The sequence below is a fragment of the Hesperophylax consimilis genome, chromosome 1 (assembly GCF_061612785.1).
Source record: "Hesperophylax consimilis isolate HC1 chromosome 1, BYU_Hcon_1.0, whole genome shotgun sequence".
NCBI classification, from domain to species: domain Eukaryota; kingdom Metazoa; phylum Arthropoda; class Insecta; order Trichoptera; family Limnephilidae; genus Hesperophylax; species Hesperophylax consimilis.
The window spans coordinates 49,147,653-49,169,390 of record NC_142836.1 but is presented as its reverse complement, the minus strand read 5'-3'; the positions used below and the strand labels follow the sequence as shown (position 1 = coordinate 49,169,390).

General features: G+C 35.6%; 1 protein-coding gene across 1 annotated transcript in view; it reads left to right on the top strand.

The window, feature by feature from the left end:
• The window catches only part of LOC149427052 (uncharacterized), a 421,382-nt gene that overhangs the window by 291,508 nt on the left and 108,136 nt on the right, over positions 1 to 21,738 (top strand). The window contains exons 4-5 of the mRNA XM_089634915.1: positions 14,248 to 14,309; positions 20,586 to 20,753. Coding sequence (XP_089491041.1) covers positions 14,248 to 14,309; positions 20,586 to 20,753 — 230 coding nt within the window. The remainder of the gene's footprint in view (positions 1 to 14,247; positions 14,310 to 20,585; positions 20,754 to 21,738) is intronic.

Genomic DNA, 21,738 nt, shown 5'->3' with positions numbered 1-21,738 from the left:
ATGTATTGACAAAACTATATTTTTTAATTATTTTCACCTGCAATAATAATAGTATTTTTTCAAAGTAAACACTAAATATTTCAATTTAAATAATAATGTTTAGCAGAGCCAGATAAAAAGTTAAGAACCACTGTACTAGACCGTTACCACTTATAGTTTGTACTGTGACCGCCAGCAGTAGTTTCCTAAATAGAGCAACGTTCCTACTTCTACAAAGTCCATACATACTCGTGTTCATTTAACCGACCAGACCAGGGGTTCCCAAAAAGAAGAATATGAATAGATGTTCCTTTGTACATTTGTTACGTTAAAAATATCACTTGGTTCATTCACTGAATAATCTAACAAAGCTCGCACCACTAAAAATGTTTTATAAACAATAATGAATCAGTAAAAAAACATAAAAAAGATTGAGTGGATGATTTATAAAAAAATAATTTATCATAAAAAAACAAAAAGTTTTAGTGGATTTCTATAAAAAATAATGTATGAATAAAGTAAGAGACTATTTACCCTTTATTGTCGCACTACTGGTAGATATTACTTCAAGGAAGGTTACTGGTAAAAAGCCACGAAACAAAAAAGACCTACCCATTTATACTAGTCAGCATAATCGTGCTCCCATAATCTCTTTCATAATATACGAATGTCTCTTTCATACATTTAGACATAAGTTCATTACACTATTTATGATTACTCGTTATTTTTACCATAATCCGCGAAATTAAAATTTATGTGTATGAAATGTAAATTGAATAAAAATGACAATAAAATATGATTTAAGATTTTTTTTTTTCACGGCCAAAAGTATTTAACAAAAAAAAATGACAATCCTTATATTAACTGGATAATAAAAGTTTTCGTGAACACGAAAGAAGTCATCATTTGTTACAATAGATAACTATCAGGACGCAACTTAAAATACTGCTAATAGTTTTCTCCGAATTTCAGTTGGATTATTTATAAAAAAAAACTGTCATCATTTTTTTTTTCGACGATAAACGTAAAATGGTTTTGCTTTTTAGGGATTTGGAATTACCCACCGGGAAGATGACAAATTGCTATATTCATGTTAATTTTCCTGTGGTTGTTATTGTTGAGATTATAACTGCGGAAAGGAATTTCTCTAGACTTGCTACTACATAAAGAGAGTATAGAACTGCTCTCGTCATAACGATCAATCTTATATCGTAGATTGAATGAAAATCATTCTTTGCTTTATCCTTATACGCATTCTTTGATCGAAACTTTGCAAAAAATGTTGTGAATTTTTTAATTACAGATATGTAATTATTTTTTTTAAATTTAATCTCAATTCTATAAATTAACAATAACTATACGGTAAAATATATGATGCATTAAATCAAGTCATTTATAAAAAATCAATCAACAATATATTTTTCGCGATGTTTTATATAGTACCAGCTCAGAGTTTTGAATGAAAGACATTTTATAGGCGGCTAACATGGCGTGGCCTGTTATGACCAAATAGCATTGAATCACAAAACAAGTGTCCACAGCTTGCTCTAATCGCATTATAGTAAGTCGTGAGGCTTGCGCCGGTCTCAAAATAGCACGATTTACGGAAGGCTCACTGTAGCAAATGTAAATAACGATGTGAAATAATATCACAAATATAAAGACTTACTTACTTACTTTTCCCTTCCTTCAGTTAAAATCAATTTCGATATTTTACATATGCCGGGAGTCCCATGACGATCTCTTCCCCTCGTGTCATTTTAAAACAACCTTTTTTCTTTAATTTTTTGGAAATTTTAAAAACATCACAGTACGTATCTTATACCATTCAACCTTAATAAAAGGATAATTCATATAATCAATTACCATTTACAGAGATGTGCATATTTGTAGATTCTCGCCTGGCTAACAACACTTTTTGAACAAATACAAAGCGAGACAGAACCATTACGTGAAAGAACCTTTTTTATGAGCCTATCTCATTTCCCGAAGTTGCATGTCTGTGAATGAAGAGTGCAAAACTGCGGAAGATATATTTCCCGAGGTTGGAAACGAGGAAACACCAGTAGAACAATGACAACATTGCGACCAGACTCCTGTTGTTCTAAATATTCCAATCCATGTGTTAAAATAGGGGAGACTATCAACAGAATAAGGGTTTTTATCAGAAGTGTAACATAATATCATATTTCAAAGGCAATGAATACGTAATGCACAAGTTTATTTGTTCAAATTTGTTTACAAAGAAACCATTCTTCACCAAACTGGGTTTATTTGGCAAAAATATCATTTAATTCTTTCCATGGTTCAGAAACGATTGCATTATTTTATCTCAAAATCTCAACCTTAATCTTAATCTTATTGCCGCTCAACTCAGCATTGCTCGTATTGACATTTCTCACTTTGATTTAGTACAGAATAAATGATACACAAATACTAATGAAAATAGGCACTTCTAATTTCAGCCCAAGTTGACACTTCATCAACTCTATTATATATATATTTTTTTGTTCAATTTATAATTGAAGTGAAACTTCTTTACGCGCGTCATGCAATTTCGAGGACCGGAGTAAAACCGACTCATGACCGAAACGAAAATGCGGGTACCCCCACCACCGATTAAAGTTCATTTGATCTAGTCAAAGTTTTGAAGTAACATATAAATGCTTCTTAGCTCATCCCGACAACTGGCGTTGGTGGTGTAATGGTCAGCATAGTTGCCTTCCAAGCAGTTGATCCGAGTTCGATTCTCGGCCATCGCACATTATTTTTTTGTTTTTAACGCCTTTTTCATTCAATATCTTATTTTTTAGTAGGTCAGAACATTTTTTAAAAGAAAATAATATTGCAAAATAATAAAAACACTTATCTCACTGTGATAAAACATTACTCCGCTAGAGCGCGCTTTGCGTTATTGTGTTGGATTAAAATTATTATCTAATCCGTATATTATGATAATTGTATTACATTTATTTAATTAATTTATTTATTTTGATAATATGTAATAATTTACAGAAAAAAAAATTAAAACTATCTCCCTCTGATAAAATATCCGTTCGCTAGAGCGCACTACGCGATCTTGTGTGGGATTCTATTTCTGTACATTGTACATTATTTTTAAAAATATATTATATTTTGGGTGTGATGTAGGTAACATTATAAAACATAACAAGCTCTCATATTTTCAGAACCTACATAATATAATCAATTTATGCGGCTTTGCTTACAGTTGGTGCTCAGCGTGGTTGGCTTTCAATCAGTTAAGCGAGGTTCGATTCTCGGCTGTGGCATTTTTGAAGTGAAACCTTGTTGAGGTGGGGGAGCCGCTCACGAACGTTCTCTCTCTTCTCTTCTTTCCTCTCTCTCAGACACCAGCGAACTGCGCCACGCCAAGCATCAGCTGAAACTAGAAGTTTCACTTCTGTCTTGCGTAGGCTTGACACACCCACATTTTTTTTTTAAATTTCATTAGCCATAAATCTGGGATTTTTTCAAGTAACTGTCGTTATTACTGCAAAAGTCACCCTGAAATGATGTTTGAACATATAAATCAGTAGAGATAAATATTTTTTTTACAATATTTATCACCCTAATCTCCATACAATGCGCTCACAACATCGTGAAATCGTCTATGGCTTTTTGCATCCCTGGAAAAGAGCCAAAAGACTATTGGATAGATTCGGATCGATGAAAGGAAATTATGAATTCAATAATTAAAAATAAAAGTTTTTGAATATATAACTAATTTTCATGAAATGATAAGATCTCTCAGACTCTTGAATCCGTGCTTCAACTAATGTTAGCGCACATATTACCAAACTTCTCCCAGTCCTTTACAAGAGATACTCCATATCTTGAGCACCCGATCACTGATGAATGTTCTGCATCCCCGAAAGTAATTTACATTCTAAGCCCTCGTTGTTTTACGACAAAGCCCTGAACGAACATATCCCCGAGGTAGCCAATAACCCGAAGCTACATACAATGTAATAATCAATATTAGCGCACATATTAACAAACTTCTCCCAATCCTTTGCAAGAGATACTCCATACCTTGAGCACCTGGTCACTGATGAATGTTCTGCATCCCTGAAAGTAATTTACATTCTAAGCCCTCGTTGTTTTACGACAAAGCCCTAAACGAACATATCCCCGAGGTAGCCAATGACCCGAAGCTACATACTAATATTAGTCGGTACGTATATAGAACTTATTCCTCTAAAGCATTTATCTGGGGTAAACCATTAATCCCTTATTGATATATTAGAGCTCCCACTCTTTGATGAGTTCTCTTAGCACCTGCTCGATTGTGACTCGTCCTATCAATCTCCTCGTTGTCCTTGTAAACGAAAAAGAAACATAAATGATGACTTAAAAATTTGTATAGTATAATTAAATTTCATAAAAAGTAATTTATCTGAAAAGCAACGTTGGTTATGGGAACTATTTTTTTTGCAAAAAAATAATATAAAGGTTTTAAAACAAATTTAATAATATTTCGTTTTACTTGTTTCCAACTCCTTAGTTGGTTCTTTGAACCTCTGTTCATTCGTAAAATCATAACAATTTATTTATTTTATTGATACATGATTTAGAGAGTAGTTACATGTGGATTTTGTGATATTTCACCCTCCATGTTAGGGATGACCCTGTGTTATGGCGGGTGAATTTTACATTTTGCGGACATAGAATCTATACATTACTGTAATATTAAAAAGAAAAATGATGAATGGTTAGTTTGGGTTGCAAGAAGAGGATGTAGAAGTTAGAGAATTATAAGAAGATGAAAAATTATAAAAATTATTAGTAAATAGAACACACTAATTGTTTATGTGTATACTATACCACTAAGTTAGTGAATAAGGATATATTATGTTTTGTCTGAAAGGTGATTAAATTGATAGAGTGTAGAATGAATGGGTATTGTAGTTGTAATGTATTCCGTGTGTAAGTATCCATTTCGTTATTTGTTTTTTAAAGGAATGGGGTTGACACACGGTTTTTAGGTTTTCATGGATAAGGTTAAAGATTTTAGGAGCTAGGAAGAAAAATTGTCTTTGAGCTGACGTGGTATGTAGTGAAGGTACTTTGTAGTGACCGTTGGTTATTGTTCTGGTAGTGTAGTTGTGTTGTAAGAGAGTTTTGTTTTTATATTTGAACAGGAAATGTATTAGCGAAAATTTTAGGTGGAGTTGTCGTATGTTTAAGACCTTATACTCTATGAGGAGTGGAGTGGAGGGGAATCTTGTCAGTCGCTTGTTAATGACACGTATTACCATTTTTGGGCTTTTAGTAGAGGTTCGATGGTAGATTGTGCACAGCCACCCCAGATTATAATGCTGTGAGCTAGTAGGGATTGGCAGAGAGCGTAGTATGTATACAGTTTTAAGAATTGAGATAGTAAGGATATTTCTTACATTTCGAAAAGCATAAGAGAGCTCGCGGATGCGTGGGGTTTGACTGGCCAAGTGCTGATCCCAATCATTGTGTATTTATCATATTTTATGAACGATGTTGTTTTTTGAACTATCTAGCATGTGAATAAGAAAAATTACACCGTGTAGCGTATAGACATAATTATATACCACATCAGGGGTGAGATCAGTGTTCGGTCACACATGCAGTACGGCATCTCGATAAATGCTCCTCTGAATATATCATTTAATTACGTTTTATTATAAGATATCCAATTAAACCAACAAGATATCCAAGTACTCAAGTTTAAAATAGCAGTACTCAAGTTGAAATACAAATAGTAACTCGAAGTGCAGTAATGGAAATAGAATGGTTTAAATATTTGATGGTATTAAATATTATTTTTTGTAAAGACGGAACTAGCTAGGTACACCTACTTTGTACAGGGCCATCAAATAGTGAGGGGGCCCCTGGGCATTAGGGTTAAGAAGGAACTGGCTAGATACACCGTCTGGGTACAGGGCCGTCTTAACCTGTGAAGGGGCTTCTGGGCAAAGGTACACACATTTTTACAGCCTGTTTAGCTCTTTAAACAAAGCTATTCAACATGTTATTTCACAGAAATCTAAATAAATTATAGGAAAAAATACGTAGATTTATGTTAAGTAACTTCACCAGCGCGAAGAGATAATATTTTTTGTTCGTTCACGAGATTAAATCGAGGGTTGTTTGAATTTCTCTTTATTTCCGAAGCAATGAAAAACGTGTAACCTTTTCTAAGAACTTTTATGTGAAATTTATGTAAAACAAATGCGGCTAATGACTCCGTCGATCTTGTGGACAGTTTTATAATACAACAGGCTTACTTTTAGCCTGTCCTGGTAATTATTCATAACGTTTGATTGTAAAGGCAATTCAAATAACCGTTTGTTTTATAAAAAAAACCCAAATATTTTTTATAATGAACAAATTAATTCATTTCAGAATCATTCTGCAGATCGATAAATAAATATACAGCACGTAAAATCTAAATGACTAAAGTAAATATGTTTATTGCACCACTATTTATTTTATTTTGGGAGAACAACTAAAAATCACAGTGCGATTCTGATAACAAAATGAGCAAAATTCATAATTATTTGCAAACATGAATAGATTAAGAAAAACAAAGTTCTCTATTTTCAAAATACATTTAAAAAAATATTCAAACTAGTATAAAATAAATTAAATTTCGCACGGTTGATTTTACAATATTCTCAAAATTGATGGTTCTCGTTTGCCTTTTTAATTTTTTGGTGCAATATCTTCTAAAGAACGAAGCACGAAAATTAAAGCAAATGAATTTCCTCTCTCGGAGTGAAATTACTAACTAAGTTAATGAAATAATTTGGGGATTTGGTTAATCACGGCTTATTCAAATATATCTCACGGTGGATCTGCACTGATTAGGTTTTGGTACTGGAATGTAATTTCCAGTTCTCGCAAATAAACACACGATTTACGATTATGCACAGTATCGTATATCTATATATGTGTGTGGCAGCACTGGGTGTAATTGAGGGAATTTACAAATAATCGATATAAGAATATTAGAAAGATTCGAAAAAAAATAAATTACGTTTAGAAACACTTTTGTAGGAAAAATACGTTAAATTATTAGGCGCATTTATTTTTCCAAATAAAATAAAATAAAATAAAACCATTCACGGTATCCATGCAATTTGAACGTAAAGTACAAAATATGTACACACACTTTCGTAAAGTTAAATATGTTTTAATTATAATTTGAAGTATGTCTTTATTGGTGAACGAATAAATCATCAAAATGATAATTCATCACATCTTTAAAAAGTCATGGAAAATGATGAAACAAAAACTTTATTAACTGGATTAAGTAGTGTAGGTTAGGTTAGGTTACGTTAGGTGAAAACATTATTTTTTTTCATCGTTTTTAATGACTTTATATCACTTTTTTAAAGTGGGTTGAATAGTCACTGTTTAGAGTTAGTACGGAACCGTTCTTATTATGTTAATTTAAAAAGTTAACTAGTATGTTATAATGAATAAATAAAAAAAATAAAAAAAAATAAAAAATAAGTAAATTATTTAAAAAATTTAAAATATTCTAGTTTTTTGTTTTGTCTGCTTCATCTTTTTTTCGGAAAGCTAAAGCTAATACTAATCCTCTAGGATTAGTTTCCCGCCAGTAGGTAGCCACCTCACAGGAGCGCCTTGTACAGTGTAGAGTGTAAAGGCAGGGAGCTATGGCGCCACGCGATGAATAACTCATAGGTACTAGGCCACCTCACAAGAGCGCCCCATATAGTGTAAAGGCAGGGAGCTATGGCGCCGCGCGGTGAATAACTCGTAGGTACTAGGTCACCTCACAGGAGCGCCTCGTACAGTGTAGAGTGTAAAGGCAAGGAGCTATGGCGCCACGCGATGAATAACTCATAGGTACTAGGCCACCTCACAAGAGCGCCCCATACAGTGTACAGTGTAAAGGCAGGGAGCTATGGCGCCGTACGGTGAATAACTAGTAGGTACTAGGCCACCTCACAAGAGCGCCCCATATAGTGTAAAGGCAGGGAGCTATGGCGCCGCGCGGTGAATAACTCGTAGGTACTAGGTCACCTCACAGGAGCGCTTCGTGCAGTGTAGAGTGTAAAGGCAGGGAGCTATGGCGCCACGCGATGAATAACTCATAGGTACTAGGCCACCTCACAAGAGCGCCCCATACAGTGTACAGTGTAAAGGCAGGGAGCTATGGCGCCGTACGGTGAATAACTAGTAGGTACTAGGCCACCTCACAAGAGCGCCCCGTACAGTCTACAGTGTAAAGGAAGGGAAGCTATGGCGCCACGCCGTGAATAACTCGTAGTATAATATAATTTGTATCAGCGATAGGAATTAGTTTTTATCATTATTATATTTATTTAAGTGCAAACACATCATTTTTTTCAATTTTTAAAAACACTATATTGATGAAATAAACAGATTACAATATTGTCTACTTATACGTCCATATGTAATTTACTTTACTGAGAAACCAATTATAGATTTCCTAAGAATGGTAACCTAATGAGCGTTATATAAAACTTTTTTTATATAATATCTTTTATTCATGCAATCTAGTGTTTTTCTATGTCAAAACTACCAGCGTAAAGCCACCGAGCTTAAAAAGTTTCCGCTGAAAAAGCGCGCCAGAAAGATGGCTATTTTCTTTTCACTTCCGATCCGAGAGATTGACTATCTGAAAGATTGATTATCGCAACAGGGAAGCTATGGCGCCACGAATTATGGACGGATAATGCTTCTCAGATGACATCATATTATTTCTGGTGATGGGTATTGGAAGTATAGGCTTATGTATAACTGAATTATTTTTACTGGTCATAAAACACATTAACGAAGGCTTTTTGCTGTGCGATGTAAAAGAATTTATGAAACAAAATAAAAAGACTTCACTCAATCAACATGTTTTTTAGGCTACGTGAAAATACAACATTTTATTTAGTACTTACAGACTAAAAACTATAATTACTGAAATTATTCTGTGAAGCTCTCGAACGTTATACGGCAAAATAATAAACCATAAATGATCATGTTAACATGAATTTTCCTTGAGTCTAACCATTCATGGCATTAATTTCCCCTCCGTTCGTAGAGAGATGTCTCATCTCCCTCAGTGTTTGCTTAAATGAATTAGATTAGGTTGATATAGCATCTATCTCACCCCAGTTCCATACGAAGATTAACGATTGCCATATTAATCTTGCTCCCGCCTTATTTAAATATACTGCGGGTTTTTCAGGGACCTTGGATTAGCCGTGACCTAAAATTTTCAAATAATATTCGCATGTTTTGGATAGTCATTTGTTTTTACTAATTCGCTCTATGACAGGATATTGGTTGTGTGATCAATTTGCACTTTTGTAAAAGTAATGCATGAAGGGTTCAGTAATTTTATTAATAGTATCTTACAATTTTTATTGAAAGAAGGAGGGAGAGGTATGTTAAAGCTCATACATTTTTCTCTGAAAAAAATGCTATAAAGGTTAAGAGAAACTGTTTCGGCTCGCTTAGAATAGTGGGGAGTTTTGCTACAATACACGAAGTATAATAATTTGATAGACACAGGCAAATTTGACAACAACAAATAGCAGAGGAAGAAATTATAAAATAGCACTTCATCACAATTTTAAAAGACATTACTGTTTATCGAAATAAATCACCACTTTCATGTTATAAAATTTATGCAAAAACTATTTTTGATAAACCTACTTCGTTTATCGAAATAAATCACCACTTTCATGTTGTAAAATTTATGCAAAAACTATTTTTGATAAACCTACTTCGTTTTTGTTATTTTTTTTATATTAACTCCACACAGGAGGCCCTGAAGAAAATAATTTCCCTCAGGGCCTATGTCATCTTTGGGGATGCTGTGTGGAGGATCTTTTTGTGGAGAGGAAGGAGTGAACATGGGTCTTGAAGAATCCCATGTTGTAGGAGGGAGGAAACACAGAGGCCGGCAGTTCGTTCCACAACCGAGCTGTTGAACTTAAGAACGAATCGTAGAAACTTAAGAACGAATCGTAGAAATGTTCGATTCAGATACGTAGTTTAAAAGTTAAATTAAATGAAACAAATATTCTATTTAACATCGGGAAATATGCATAAATTTTATTTCTAACATAAATTTTAAAAACGTAAATAGAAAATAAGTTAAAATTCCGGGAAAACTCTTAAAGCACTTCTGAGTATTGCGTTAACTTGGTAGAAAAGCGTAAAGGAAAATGTATCGAATTGCAGTAAAGATCACGGGTTTTGTAAGGAGATATCAACCTTCGGATCGGAATGAACAATAGAAAAGAGAATTGAAGAATAATATTTATTTGCTCAGCTGGGATAAAAACGTTTCCGAGAGTGTTCTTCTTGGTAGCTGCAAATGTATAGTATACATAGGCACCCACTGCACGTAATTTTTAAAAGGGTGGATATATCGCATTCCATTTTATTTCTGTTTTATAGTGGGATAACGTCTGAGAATAAAAAACTGTAAATTCATAGATAATGCTTAATTTAATAATAATAATATATTTTTATTCCAGAAAGTGGGGAGGTAAGTGCAATCCCACGCATTCCATAGAGAGTATAGTTATATTATATTTTTAAATAAGAATAAAAATAAAACAAAATCAAAAAATAAGAATAAAAAAACGAAATAAAGGAAAAAAAAGAGTGCGAGAATAAATATTCAACCACCTTGGATTTTATTAGAGCAGTTCGAGGTGGTTTCAATTATGGGGGGGCAAAATCTTTCTCCAGCGCTCATCGATGCTCGATCCTGAAGTCATAAGGGATTCAATGATGAGGATATTTCTGGAGTTGTTGATCCTTCCCCTCAGTCCTGCCACCCTGGTTCTTATTAGAGCAGCCAATCCGGGAACTCGCCCTTCCGTGAACATTGAAGAGGCCGTGCAGTGCCTGGGAAGTCCAAAAATCATACGGTATGCATTGTTGTATTGCACCCAAAGCCTTTCCATGGTTCTCTTTTTGAAGTTGGTCCACAGCTCGCAAGTATAAAATGTAGTACAAAAAGCTCAAAAGAGCGTTCTTTTCACCTGCGGACTGCAGAGTCGAAATCTTCTACTAAGCATATTATTTTTTATGCTCAGTCTCGTCTCTGCCTGTCGATGTCGTCATCGTCCGTCAAATTATTGATGATTATGTGCCCTAAATATTTTGTAGCTTCCACTATTCTAAGAGGCTCACCGTTCAAAAAGGCCGGGGAATATTTTTTGGTCTAGTTGTTTAATGACCAACAGTGCTGTTTTTTCGGTTGTATATCATATTTGTTTCGAGTGCGAAATCTTCGCAAATCTTAAGGAGAATTTGTAGTCCCCTTATTGACGGTGCCATCAACACCATATCGTCTGCTTAACTCACATTGTTGATGCATTGTCCTCCGGTATGGCAGCCTACCCCTATAATACCCCTATAATTAGACTTCTTCCATGAGAAAGTTTCCATTGTAATAGCCGTTTTCCACAATGTTTTTTTCATACCCGTACGGAAATGGAGATAGAGATATTAGAGAAGTAATCAAGTAATAAAATAAACTTACATATTAATTGTTTCCACATAATAAAGTAAAGTAAAATTAGGACGCGGCAGATTTCAAAACTAATATCCGCCATCTTAAACCGTACGCAAATCGGTACCAAAACAGAAAACTATCATTTTTTATTCCAAATCCATTGAACGAGAAAAAGCATTGTGTGAAACGCCTTCAATTTATTACTTATATGCTTTGAAAATAAATACTTTTGATGGAGAATCTTCACTGTTATTATAACATTAACATCGTCATGGAGAACTCGTATCATTTCCCTCCTCTACCTCAATCCTGAAGTTGCATTGTTCACCTCCAGACTGCCAAGCCATCTAAGTTCAGGTTTTCCAATACTCACTGTAAAGAAATCTCGTTGGTAATCGGATATCTTCAACGACGCCGTTTTTTTATGTGACTCTTGTTATTGACGGTTCTTTTGACTAATGACGGTTCGTGATAATACCTCCGACATCAAATACTATTTTCTTGTATGGTTTTAAATATTAAAACTACCTTCTCCTCACAAAAATTCTTGATTGATCTATCTTTGTTGATAAAGACAAAAAATATTTACATTTTCATTTGAAATGGATCAAAGTTTAATTTTGAAGGGTTCTGCTCATCAAAAAACAGGGCCATTTAATTTATGCTTTTAATGAATTCCAGTTCCACGTGACAAAATGACTGCTCTGAAAACAAGGGTAAATTAATTGACTGTATCATGTGATACGTCCAAAGAATGTAAAGTGGATAGGAATAATTTGATTATTCCATCGATTTTCCGTTACGGACTGAGTTAAATTCTCTTGTTAGCATTTGGATACGCAGAAAATTTTCCCTTTGTTGTAAGCAGATTTTATTGAGAAAACATGGGTTTAAAAGAAATAAAATATTTTATTTTAAGCTCTTGACGATGTGTTATATTTCCGTCGAGAATTACTTGAAAATACACAATAGTACCTCGAAAAGTGAAAACATTATTTAAAATTCGGTGATATTGAAAAGGAACGTACCTACTTAGGAACAAAGGCTATAAGTTCTAGTAAATCGGATTAATTAAGAAAAATTGGTATGTAACAGAGTAGTATTGAAGTTTAATGAAATATGTGGCCTTAAACATGTGTATTTAGTTAGAGGTTTAAAATGCGGATATCGCCCACATATGATTGAGGCGGACATTCTAAACAGATCTTAAGACTATGGATATGTGAGAGATGCCAACGATAATTATTATTGTTCTGGGAATTTGAGGGAGGCATTTTATTTCATGAATGAAATGAAAAAAATATTTTTAAGTATTACATGATTCCACGACGCTTGATCCCTCTACAGCCCCCGACAGATGCCCCCCCTGATAGTTGTCCTCCAACACTTTTTCCCCCTGACAGTTAACACTCGACAGTTGTTCCCCCGGAAAGATGACCCCCGAACAATTGACCCACCTGGACATTTGATCCCACTGAAAGTTGATGCAAAGGATTATTTCTGCTATAAAGTCGATATACACATGTCTGTAGACATCTTAAGTGGATATGTATAGCCGAATAACAGACGATATATGTATATTGGCCTATATACTCTGCATACTTACTTTACCAATGATGACGTACAGCAGAAATAATCCTTTGGGGGATCAAATGCCCGATGGATCAACTGTCCGGGGGGTCGACTGTCCGTGGAATAACTGTCGGGGGACCAGCTGTAGGGAATCAAAAGTCGGGTCACCATATTATCGATATTACACATGGTAGAAAGTCTAGACGAAAAGTTGCTAGACCGCGACTGAATGCTTTGCAGACCAAGCTTCTTCACAAGCGATTTTAGCTTATATATATATAGTATGTTGTTACATTCGTAGCAGGTCTCCCCAAGCAGTCATATAACCCCAGCTCTGTGTATTTGACTCTACAGTAGAAGTTCGTTGATTGCTCGCCTGGGAAAAGTTACCCTAACGATTGTGACGTGAACCGAATACAAGTTACCCCAAACAACTAGATCCACCGAAATTCGATCCGCTTCGCTCCGAATTAAAGCAGATCTCAGCGATTTGGAAATGTCAGTGGCTGGAATTTCTCTACCATTCTTTTAGTTTTTGATGCCGGAGAACGATGTGTACGACACTAGGCCCAGTAATATAACAGCAAAATAAGGTTAATAAAGAAAGCTACTAAATAGCGTAATACAATATTAAATCAAGCCGATATCTTCACCTCACAGATAAGAAGCTTCAGGGAAGAATAACTGTCTACAGTATAGTTGGTAGAAAGCGACCGATGGCGCAATCTGACACAACATTTGTTGTGGGGTTATCCATAGTACACTACCGCTTTTTTACTCCGTAAGATATTTCGTAGAATTTTTATCTTAACTATTTCGGAGCTTTCAACGAAATTTACATTTTATTTGTACTCATCTGCCATTTTTTTATCATAAACTACGCAGTAATAACATTCTATAGCTTTTAAAACGATATTTACATTTGAGATCTCTCAAAACCCTTAAAAATCGATAGTAAGCGCTGTGACCTGAAAATGCGGTATAATAAATCTATTACATTATATTGCAGATATTATACTATCGGACTTTTGTCTGGTCAATATAATACAAGCACCTCCACAAGTCATCGCTCTCTCTACCTCTATTCGAGCTGGCAAACGAATACACGAAGTTGGTAGCAGTTCGTGCGCTGAAGTTATTTGTTGAAATATGTTTAATATTTTTTATCTTTGTTTCAGAACATTCATCCGCTCGAAGTTCGCCTCGAAACAACTGCAAGAGAAATGCTCCACGCTTTGCGGTACGTTTTTCAATATAAAATGTATAATTTTTATTTAAAAAAATATCTCATTTTTAGAACGACTGAAATGTCTGACCTTTTGGGATAATATTTTTAAGCTGTGTAAGAATATTTAAAGAATTAATTAATCCTCATGGGCCATTTTGGTAAGTGACAATGTTTTTTTTTTAATATGCGTAAATTAAAAATCATTTTCTAAAATTAACAGGACAACATTAGGACTTGTTAGTCCCTGTGTGCAGAATAACAAAAGCCAGAGAACTCCCTGAGACCTGCTCTTTAAAATTATTTGAAAAAAAAACTTTTACGGTTTCATAAAAATAAATAGTTTGACATGGACTAGTTGGATTGGAAAACCCGAAAGAAATCGACTCTAAGTATTATTTTGCCAATATGTCAGCAACTTTTAATAAATCGGAGCGGTCAAAAAAAATTCGTTTAATTTAAAGATAAAATAATAATAATAATTGGATGACACAATACAAAATCACCTTAAGGGCACTGTACAAACTTATAATACATTTCTACAGTGATCTATGTTATTAATAACTATTTATGGAGATAATATACAGTAAAATACTTACCTGGTAGGTCACTTGAGATAAACACTTAATTAAAATTATCTAATTGCTTATTAGCGAAATTTCGATACAAGATTTAGGACATAATTAGAAAATTGGATAAAACTGGACTTTCTCTCCGGAATGGTATATTTAATTTAAGGGTATGACAGCTCAAAAAGGTAAGTTTTTAGTTTAGACCTGAATTCTGATGGACTTGTTATGGATCTTAGTTCCGAAGGGAGTTTATTCCAAGCCTTCGGCCCAGATACTCCGAAAGCCCGATCACAAAACTTAGAATTTGGCTTTCGCTTAGGTTCTATCAGTCTGTCTACATCTGATGATGTTGCTGATCTAAGAGTTGACTGCCTCAGACCAGTGTTTTCCGGGACGCATAGTTTGGAGATGTGGGGTGGGGCCATTTCATTGGATTTAAACACCATCCAGCACAGTTTGTACTGGATTCTTTCAGGGCACTTGAGCCAGTGAAGGTTACGAAGGTGTTTTGAAATGTGCGAATGTTTTGAAACCCCGGTTATGAGCCGTGCTGCTGCATTAAACACTGATTGAATTTTGTCAATTTGATATTTTGGAAGGCTGGCATAAATGCCGTTGCAGTAATCGAGACGTGAGACTAAGTACGAGTTGATAAGTAGTTTTGTTGCTTCTGTAGGAAGGTTTTGAAGGACTTGAGTTAGTTTTCACTTAGGTGAAAAAAACCAGTGCTTACAGTCATATTTATTTGACTTCTTAACGAAAAGTCTGAATCTAAATTGACACCGAGAAGTTTGACTGTAGTTTTTGGGATGATCGTCTATCGTCTATGAAATGTTGACGTTTGTTTGTGGCCGCCCAGAGAAACTCAGTCTTAGATGGATTGAGCTTTAGCTTGTTTGAAGACATCCAACGAGTTATTGCTTCTAAACATTCAGTCATACGGATATTGAGACTATTGATTTCGTTTGGAGCGCAGTAAAAATAAACTTGCTGATCGTCAGCGTAGCAGTGAGACAAGAGATCAAATGACTCGATTATTTTGGAGACACCATTTTTAAAAAGGATGAAGAGAAGTGGACCCAAAACGGATCCCTGGGGTACCCCTGAAGAGAGTGTTGCGAAGTTGGTCAATTTATTTACGACCCTTACGGCTTGTAAGTGATTGGATAAATAGGATACCAGCCAATTTTTGATGTCGGAATTCAAAACAAATGTTTCCTCTAATCTCCTAATGAGGAATTCATGATCAATCGTGTCAAACGCTGCACTCACGTCTAGGAGTGAGATAAGTGATAGCTAACCTGACTCTACGGCAAGAGTTATGTCTGATGGCATATGAAGTAGTCCGCTTTCAGTTGAATGAAACTTTCTGTACGCAGATTGACGTTTTTCGAATAATTTATTTGAATCCAAGTGACTGGTTATTTGTGCGGCAGCACTTTTATCCAGGATTTTTGAAATAAATGGTAAGTTTGAAACGAGTCGATAATAACCTAAGTTATCGGCGTCTAGTTGTGAATTTTTCAGTATTGGTGTAACTACAGCTGACTTGAGTGGTTCAGGAAAGTCACCCGTGCTCAATGATTTATTAAAAACGTGAACTAGGAATGGAGCTAAAACAATAGAACATTATTTTAATAACCATGTCGGTATAGGATCAAGACTGCGCTGCTTATTAGGCGAGCTTGAAATATTTTTTATTACGTCTTCCAGCGCTGTGGGTTTGAAGGAAGACAAAATTCCTTTAGAATTTACAGAGATGCGGAAGCACGAATGGATTCAATTTTTTCCCGACAAAAAATTGAGAAGACTTTCGGGGTAATATCTATTTTCGTTGGGACAGTGACTTCGGAAATTACAGTATTTATTGAGTTCCAGAGACGCCACGGGTTGGTTCGCTCAGAGTCAATCTTTTCATTCCAATACTCTGATCTTTTGGAATTTATTTTACTCGTATACTGTTTTTGAGCAAGGTTCCACTCGTCTCTTATAGTTACAGAAGAGTTTTTTCTATAGGTCCTCTCTAATTTCCGCATAAATCTCTTCTGGTTTCGACATTCATCGTCAAACCAGCCGTCAGACTTTCGAACTTTTCGTGTTTTTGATGATGTCGGGGCATATTTATTTAACAGACATGAAAGTGTTTTATTACATGTCTTAACAAGTTCGGTAGGGGTCTTTGTTTCCCAAACATTGGGTTTACATAATAGAGAGGTCTGTAACTCTTCCAGAAAATCACTAAAGCTAAATTTACGCCATTCCTTTGATACAATTGTTCTATATGGTACTTTAGGCGAGTTAAAATCAATATCAGTACAAACAAGCCGATGGTCTGACAGTCCTATACCACAAATATCTGCTGAAAGCGGTGGATCACTGTTCTTCGAAATTAGTACATCTAATGTACCACCAGCATCATGAGTTGGGACGTCGACCCATTGGCGGCATCCAAAGCTGGCTAATAGATCTAAGAATTTAACAGTGTTTGGTGATGTCACGCGCTAGAGACGAATATTAATGTCACCTGCAATAATTAGTGCGTCGGAGAGTTCGACTGACTGTTCCAAAAACTGTGAAAACTCATTATAAAATTCGACAGAGATTGTTTTCGATCCGGGCCAAACGTGTTAAATGTATCGAGAGCTACTTTGTTTGGCCGTAATTCTGGTCGGGCTATTATCGCGATACCTCCGTGATTCACTTGTGAGATATTATGTTATGGTAGGTCCCCACTAGGTCGGGCTTCTTCAAGAACCACATATCCTAAAGCTCGAAGTCTCTTAATTGAGTACGAATCACTGTTCTCGAGCCAAGTTTCTGTGACGGTAAGGATATGGAGTTTTTGGTCTCTGAAAATATCGTCCACCACCTCTAGTTTGTTGTTAAGGGATCGCGCATTCCAAGAACCAATCGCAAGCTGTCTGCTCCTATAGTTGGAGGAGGCGGAGAATTGTGCGTCGCGAAACCTAGCGCGGCCTAGTGATGTCATAATTGGAATAATTCGATTGTCTTAACGTCGCGGAACCTAGCGCGGCGTAGTGGTGGCATAATCGGAACATTTCGATTGGCTTAGCGTCGCGGAACCTAGCGCAGCCTAGTAATAGCATAATCGGAACATTTCGACTGGCTTAATAAGTTATTATGATAATAGAGCAATAAAGCCATGCATGCATATTATAAAATCAAAGTAAGAAGGCAATATCATTACCCATATCGGGAAGCCCCGCGGCCCTTACAAGTAAAAATTAAAACGGTAAAAATATTTTTACGTATAAACATACTACATACGCTTCCAACTCCAAAACAAATGGGTAGAATGATTCTCTACGGAGTTAAAGCTATATTATTCTTCCCAAAGCACGTGGAATTATGGCAACCCCATTTCGAGGTATATTGTGAAACTGAATGAAATGAGGGAAATGATGAGGAACATTGGGAGGTACCATTTCACAAAAATTTAACATTTTAAAACAAAGTGTGAATGATGGCCTCCCGCCAGGGTTATACTGTGAGTGCCTAACTATTCCGACTAAGTCGTTTCTCCCATGGTTGCTGCATTGGTTTTCTTCGCCTCCGTGGTCCAGGGCAACCGACTGGATATCCTCCTTAGAATTTTGTAAAACAGTCGTTCTGCTATCCCGAAAACATGTTCATATCTTACAAACGTATTTCAGAAATATAATTTTATGAATCTATTACTCAAAAATAATCGATTATTTCGTGTATCCCCATGGACAGCACGGTTTATCAGCCACAGTCTGTCAGCTGTCCCGGTGCCTGGAAAATATCTACTGTTATTGATTGTGTGTACTGTGCAGAAATGATAGAAGTAAATAAAACAGTTTGCTGAGGCGATGGATGGTTTGTAAAGGAAACATGATTTGTGATCACTCGGGTGTAAAACAAAGCAACAAGTTCACAGATGTATTAGTATCATTGTATCAGTTCACAGTTCGTATTTTAAAATCTAGAATCTTCCTTCCAATGTTCCACGAGTAACAATGATACTATTTGTGAGAATGTTAAATTTCAAAAAATTAAATTTTATTATTTTCAAAATTTGTCGAACTCAACACTTAAATTATAGTAATTGTTAGTTAGCCCAATAAATACAGTGCAAGGAAACTTCACAAGTAACAATATTTCGATTACCCCAATCAACCGGTACATTTTGTATAACGTAAATATTATTTCACAATTTGCCATAATATGGTATATTAAGATTATAAAACAGTATTTCTACGCTGTGTCAAAACATACAGATTGGACACTCGCAATAGAGTAAATCAGGTAAAATGAGGATCGCATTCGAAGTGTGCTCGGAACCTATACTCCATTATTATTTCATAGATTTAGTGTTTAGTATTAGGTGCGTAAGACATACTTCGTCGGGCAATGCCATGAGTCGAATAAAAAGAAGGGTAAAATAATGAGACGATGCGTGAATTTGAATGAAGCAAGGAGTGTGAGCCAAGATCGAGTTGTTTTGTGGTTCATCTCTTTTGCCCGCCCCTGAGAGGAAATAAAAACGGCAGGATCGTTAATTAGTTATAAATTATTTTTGGTAATGTAGTATTATCATTCCAAAATCCAAAAATCCATAAAAGATTAGGGGAAATATAAGAGGTTGGAGGCGTAAGTAATTAATTATTCGACCATAACTCTTCCTGTCAACATCGATTATATCGAATTCTGAGACCACCAGATAATGTATCAGTCAAGTTGAATGCGGTTCACGTATTTATGTTGTTCAGATGAGTGAATCAATACTGTCAGAAAAATTTTAATCATTTTTATGACTTTTTGTGTTTTACTTGCTACTGTCCTGAGATGCCATGGAACCCAATTATATATATTACATTTTTATATTACATTTACATACATAATCCTAATGAATACAAATCATTAATAAAAACATGGCTGAAAGAGGTCAATGAAAAAACCCTAATGAAAACACTAAAAACGATATAGAAGACACTAAAAACGACATAGAAGACACTAAAAACGACATAGAAGACAAATAAACCATATTTAAATAACTTTAGTCCGCCTCGGCACAGGACCCCCCAGTGAGGAGGACTAAGAAATACAATATTTTATACTTAATTTCACCATTATATTTTGTATGTAACAATTATTTTATATAGTCGCTAAAATAAAAAAAAAAAAATAAAAAATAAAAAAATGTATCATGTACGACTTTCTTGTAATTAAGAAAAAAAATGAGTTGATGATCTTGCAGGGCCCTACTTCTGCACACCCACTGGCACGCATTCACCGTTCTGGCCGACACCAAGGTGACCTCCAGCATCTCCCTGAGGAAGGACCTTACCGCCATCCTCAACACCCCGCCCCTCTCCACCACTATCCTGGATCTACCCCTCACTAAAACTGAGTTGATGATCTTGCAGGGCCCTACTTCTGCACACCCAATGGCACGCATTCACCGTTCTGGCCTCCAGCATCTCCCCGAAGAAGGACCTTGCCGCCATCCTCAACACCCCACCCCTCTCCCCCACTATCCTGGATCTACCCCTCACTAAAACTGAGTTGATGATCTTGCAGGGCCCTACTTCTGCACACCCAATGGCACGCATTCACCGTTCTGGCCTCCAGCATCTCCCCGAAGAAGGACCTTGCCGCCATCCTCAACACCCCGCCCCTCTCCCCCACTATCCTGGATCTACCCCTCACTAAAACTGAGTTGATGATCTTGCAGGGCCCTACTTCTGCACACCCACTGGCACGCATTCACCGTTCTGGCCGACACCAAGGTGACCTCCAGCATCTCCCTGAGGAAGGACCTTGCCGCTATCCTCAACACCCCGCCCCTCTCCCCCACTATCCTGGATCTACCCCTCACCAAAACACAGCATGCCTTATTTAGGTAAGAAAACTTTTTAGTTTATAACTTTAAGTAACAAAATACGGTTCTCTAGCGTCGCGTCGGGATGGAGCGCGTGCGATTGCTGCGTGGCAAACCGCCAACCAATGCGAGTGAACTAATATTAAATTATGCCTTTTCTACGCACGGAAAGAGACATGGATCTGTACACCTACTTTCCGGTCCATGTATCTGAAAGTATTTTTGCAATGATTCCGAATAGTTTGAAAAATCAATAACAAAACAATATTTAATCGAAAAAACAACAACAAAAACTAAGTTGTTTGTATCTATATTTCTAGCTAAACACTTTTCCACACAATTTGTGTTACCTTACAAAATTAATAATATTATTTCGTGTTATATAAATAATATAATGCTCACAACTCATAAATTCTAATAAAATGCTGAAACTTCTTCGGACCATCGCATGCACTTGAGCGCATGTATACTGTATATTGTACGCTGTATGGATGCACTCATAAAATAAAGCATTGCGGTCGGTATAAAATATGAGATTTCCGGTCTTTATGCCAATTGAAAAATGAGAATTTACCTTTGTTTCACAGAATGAAATATGAAGAAGACCAGTATTTTTTTTAAAGTTTTATTAGGTACCTTTAACTTCATCAGGATATCTTTAAATAATTAGAACTGCATTTAACCTCAGGTGATTTCACATCAGAATCATAATAATCGGAGACAAGAAAACGCTATGTTTTTTTTTCATATTTAATTCAACTTTGGTATTTTTCTACTAAAAGAATCATATATTTATCGTACAAAAAATGTCGAAAATATTATCACAGTTAGTAAAGATGGTTTTACCCGAGCTTATAATAATATGTTCTGTAAAAAAGTCAGTTGAGTATTTTTCACTTTAAAACAGATTATGTTTGCTGTCAAAAGGCCTACTTTCATCCTGGAAACTTAGAACATACTTTTTGTCAGCTGTTTCGGTTATAAATATTTAAATTTAATATTTCAA